We start from the raw sequence: 3,954 nt of genomic DNA on the forward strand, positions 1-3,954 counted from the left end.
GTCAATAGCTCCTTTCATTTGGCACTACATAAGTATTTTCAAATTGAAAATGCTTTGATTTTATTAATTTAGTTTTTCATTGATTGTAATTAATAGTTTGATAATCTGCTCTTATTAGTTTAATTTTACTATTGATTTTAACCAACAATTTACTAGCCTTTATAATATAGATTATTTTAGATGTAGTGTAAGTTCATTAATTTTAAATTAATGTAATGATCATATGTTTATTTTTAAATAGTTTATTTATTTTGGTTAAAGGAGTATGAACTAACATTTTTTTTTTTGTTTTAAGGACAATGTTAAAGTTTTTGAAAAAGATTGATAATCCAAGTTCAAGTTCTTTATCAGATCAACATGAAACAGTACATAAAGACACCAAGGAACGCACCTCTACCTCAAAACATGTAAAAATTGATTTAAATACACTCCCAGCGGATCCAGGAGAAAGACCAAGTATGGAAGTTTATCATGCCAATCAACGAGATGAAATTAGAAGAGCGTATTTACAAAAAGGACTTTATCAACCTCGAAAACATTCGTTCGAACAAAGAGGGATTGGAGGTAAACGTTGTAGATTTAATCCCTCTTGGTTTGATGATTATAAATATTCGTTGGAATATAGTGTAAAACTAGAAGCTGCATTTTGTTTATGTTGTTATTTGTTCAAATCTGAGATAAAAAATCAAGGTGATTCAGATTATTTTGTAAAAGTTGGATTTATGACTTGGAACAAGAGAACATCTCTAGAACTTGATAATAATGGAAGTCCACACAATACGGCAGTCCAAAAATGTCAAATTTTGATGAATCAAAGACGGTTCATAGCCACTGCTTTTGATAAGCAAACCGAATTGATGAAAAACAAGCATCGTATTAGATTAAATGCTTCCATTGATTGTGTTAGATTTTTATTGCGACAAGGATTACCTTTTCGGGGTCACGATGAAAGTGAAGACTCGAGTAACAGAGGTAACTTTCTTGAACTTCTTCAATTTTATGTTGATCGAAATGATAAAGTGGGAAGTGTTGCTTTAAAGAATGCTCCACGAAATTCACAAATGAAAAGTAGTTCTATTCAAAAAGACATAGTACATGCTACAGCGAAGGAAACTATTAAAGTTATTATAAAAGATGTCAGAGATGATTTTTTTGCAATTTTAGTAGACGGGTCACGCGACATGTCTTGTAAGGAGCAAATGGCATTGGTTTTGAAGTTCATAAACAGTCAAGGAGTTGTTATAGAAAGATTTGTTGGTATAAAACATGTAAATGATACTTCAGCTTTGTCACTTAAGGTGACTATTTATTCATTTTTGTCAAGATGTGGATTGAGTCCACATAGGATCCGAGGACAAGGCTATGATGGAGCTAGTAACATGAGATGTGCATTTAATGGATTGAAGACCTTGATTATGAAAGAAGTGCAATCGGCACATTATATTCACTGTTTTGCTCATCAGTTACAATTAGCACTTGTGTTTGTTGCGAAAAATCACTCTGACATTAATGATTTTTTGATTTGATTTCTCGTTTGTTAAACGTGATTGGATTTTCTTATAAACGCCAAGACAAGTTAAGGAGACTCAAGCAACAAAATTGGTGGAAGCACTTGTTGCAGGTTTCTTATATTTTTTTTTATTCTTTTTGTTTTTCTTTAATTTACATTGTTTTTTTATTGCTAAAGTTTTTAATGTTAATTTCAGGTGACATTTCAAATGGTACATGTTTGAATCAAGAAATTGGTATTAAACGACCCGATGATACTTATTGGGGTACTCATTTTGGTTCACTTTCTAATATAAAGAGAATATATTCTTCGATTTGTGAACTAGTCAAATACATCATGAAAGATAGTAATTGTCAAGATCATAAAGCAGAAGCTCGTCGTCTGCTGAAGTCGTTACAAACTTTTGGTTTTATTTTTTGCCTAAATTTGATGGTTGATATCTTAGGGGTCACAAATGATTTGAACACCACATTACAAAATAAAGACCAAGATATTGTAAATGCAATGCATCAAGTGAGGTCTTGTAAGGAGAGACTGAAAGAAATGAAGAACGAAGGATGGGGGCCATTTTTAAACGATGTTACTTTGTTCTGCAAAAAACATGATGTTGAAATTCTGAATATGGAAGATCCATATTATGATGGAGTAAGTCGCCGCAAAGAGTCAAAGGTTAGAAATTGCAAAGATTATTTATTTTCCACAACTTTCTAATTAACTATTAACATGTTTTTTTTTCTATTTAACTCACAGATTAACTGCTTGCACCACTACAAGGTTGATGTATTTGTTGTGGTCGTAGATATGCAATCTCAGGAGCTCAACAATCGGTTTAATGAAGTAAACACGACATTACATGTTTCTATGGCTTCTTTATGTCCAAGTAAGTCTTTTAAAGCATTTAATGTGGAAGAATTGCTCAAAATGGCTAAATTTTATCCTAGCGAGTTCCCAGAACATGAGCTTGGAGCACTTAAAACAAACCTGCAAAATTACATTATAGATGTGCGTGGAGATCCAAGGTTTAATAACTTAAAAGGAATTGGAAACTTGGCAAAGATGATGGTTGAAACAAACAAGCATACAATATATCCAATGATATATCTTCTACTAAAATTAGCATTGATTTTGTCGGTTGTAACATCCATCGTGGAACGAGCATTTTCAGCAATGAAGTTCATAAAGAACGATTTACGCAATAAGATGAGTGATCAATTTATGAATGATTGTCTAGTGTCATATGTTGAGAAAGATGTGTTAGATAGTATTAGCAACAATGCAATTATAGATTATTTTAGAAATATGAAACCTTGTCGTGAGCAATTTTAAGATATTAACTAGTATTTTTAGAGCTGCAGTGGATCTTTGGTATTAAATTTAATAGTATTTTGGTTTAGATTGTATTATTGAAAGTTCGACCTAATAAAAATTAAATTTTAACTTGTTTTTTGTGTACTCTATTTGGGTTGGGACGCCTGAGAATTTTAATCCTAGATTCGTCACTGCTTTAAAATAAAATAGTTTGACAAATTTGATAAAAAAGTTTATAAGCTTAACTCGTTTTCAGGAAAAATAACTTTAATTTAGAAGAAAACAACTTTAGTTTTCTAAAAAAACATATTTATTATATTTTGTTGAAAAACAACATTATTGAGCGGTTTTGTTTAAAAACGGTTTCTAATTACGAAATACGCTTCAAAATTGTATGGTTTTTTTTATAAACTTTTTTGTTCATTATTTTAAAAGTTGCTTGCACATTTTTTATGACTTTTTTGTGCAGTTGTGTTGTGCATAATTGATTTCTGTCCAAGTTTCGAGGCAGAAATAATTTTTTAGAACTTGTGATACTAAATGATGTGTTTTATGTACCATAAATTAGGAATAATATGGTCCGCATATGGTTGGTAAACAAGTATGGATTTTTTTTTTTTGAGTTAGATAAGTTTTTGTTAACTAATAGCACATTTCTTTCAAAGTTTTAAATGTTATGGTTTAACACATTTCATTATAGTAAGTCATGGTTGTAGAAATAGTCCAAAAACACATTGTTCAAAAATTCGCAAGTGGGTGTTATGTAATTGATAACAGACAAAAACTATAGCAAACAACTTAAGATTTAAAAAAAACATCATATACAAGAGTCTATAAAAGTTCCATTCCAACAATCATTCCAATCACTTCATGCCTTCGTTATTCGAAAATTAAACCTTAGAGCTACGACTTGAAATACATGACATTAAACAAACATACGTAAAACGGAAACATCTCCTGATTTACATGGATTTCGATTCAAAATACATTCAAAAGCTTTCACAAAGTTCTTTGCCTTATATTTGAAGTTATGCAATGCACGATGTACAACTAGTTATTATCATTGCTTGTTACTAACTATGTTATTGGCTAATCATCGATCCGTGATTTTTATACTTAGGACAGGATCACTTTTA

At 30.6% G+C, this 3,954-nt stretch overlaps 1 protein-coding gene across 1 annotated transcript; it reads left to right on the forward strand.

Moving 5' to 3' along the window:
* Positions 1-299: 299 nt before the first annotated feature.
* LOC111910413 (uncharacterized) lies at positions 300-2,836 on the forward strand. Its single transcript, XM_023906263.1, has 5 exons — positions 300-1,480; positions 1,572-1,621; positions 1,707-1,856; positions 1,956-2,179; positions 2,261-2,836. The coding sequence occupies exons 1-5, from the start codon at positions 300-302 to the stop codon at positions 2,834-2,836; spliced, it is 2,181 nt and encodes a 726-aa protein (XP_023762031.1).
* Positions 2,837-3,954: the final 1,118 nt, after the last annotated feature.

Source organism: Lactuca sativa, chromosome 5 (assembly GCF_002870075.4).
Source record: "Lactuca sativa cultivar Salinas chromosome 5, Lsat_Salinas_v11, whole genome shotgun sequence".
NCBI lineage: Eukaryota > Viridiplantae > Streptophyta > Magnoliopsida > Asterales > Asteraceae > Lactuca > Lactuca sativa.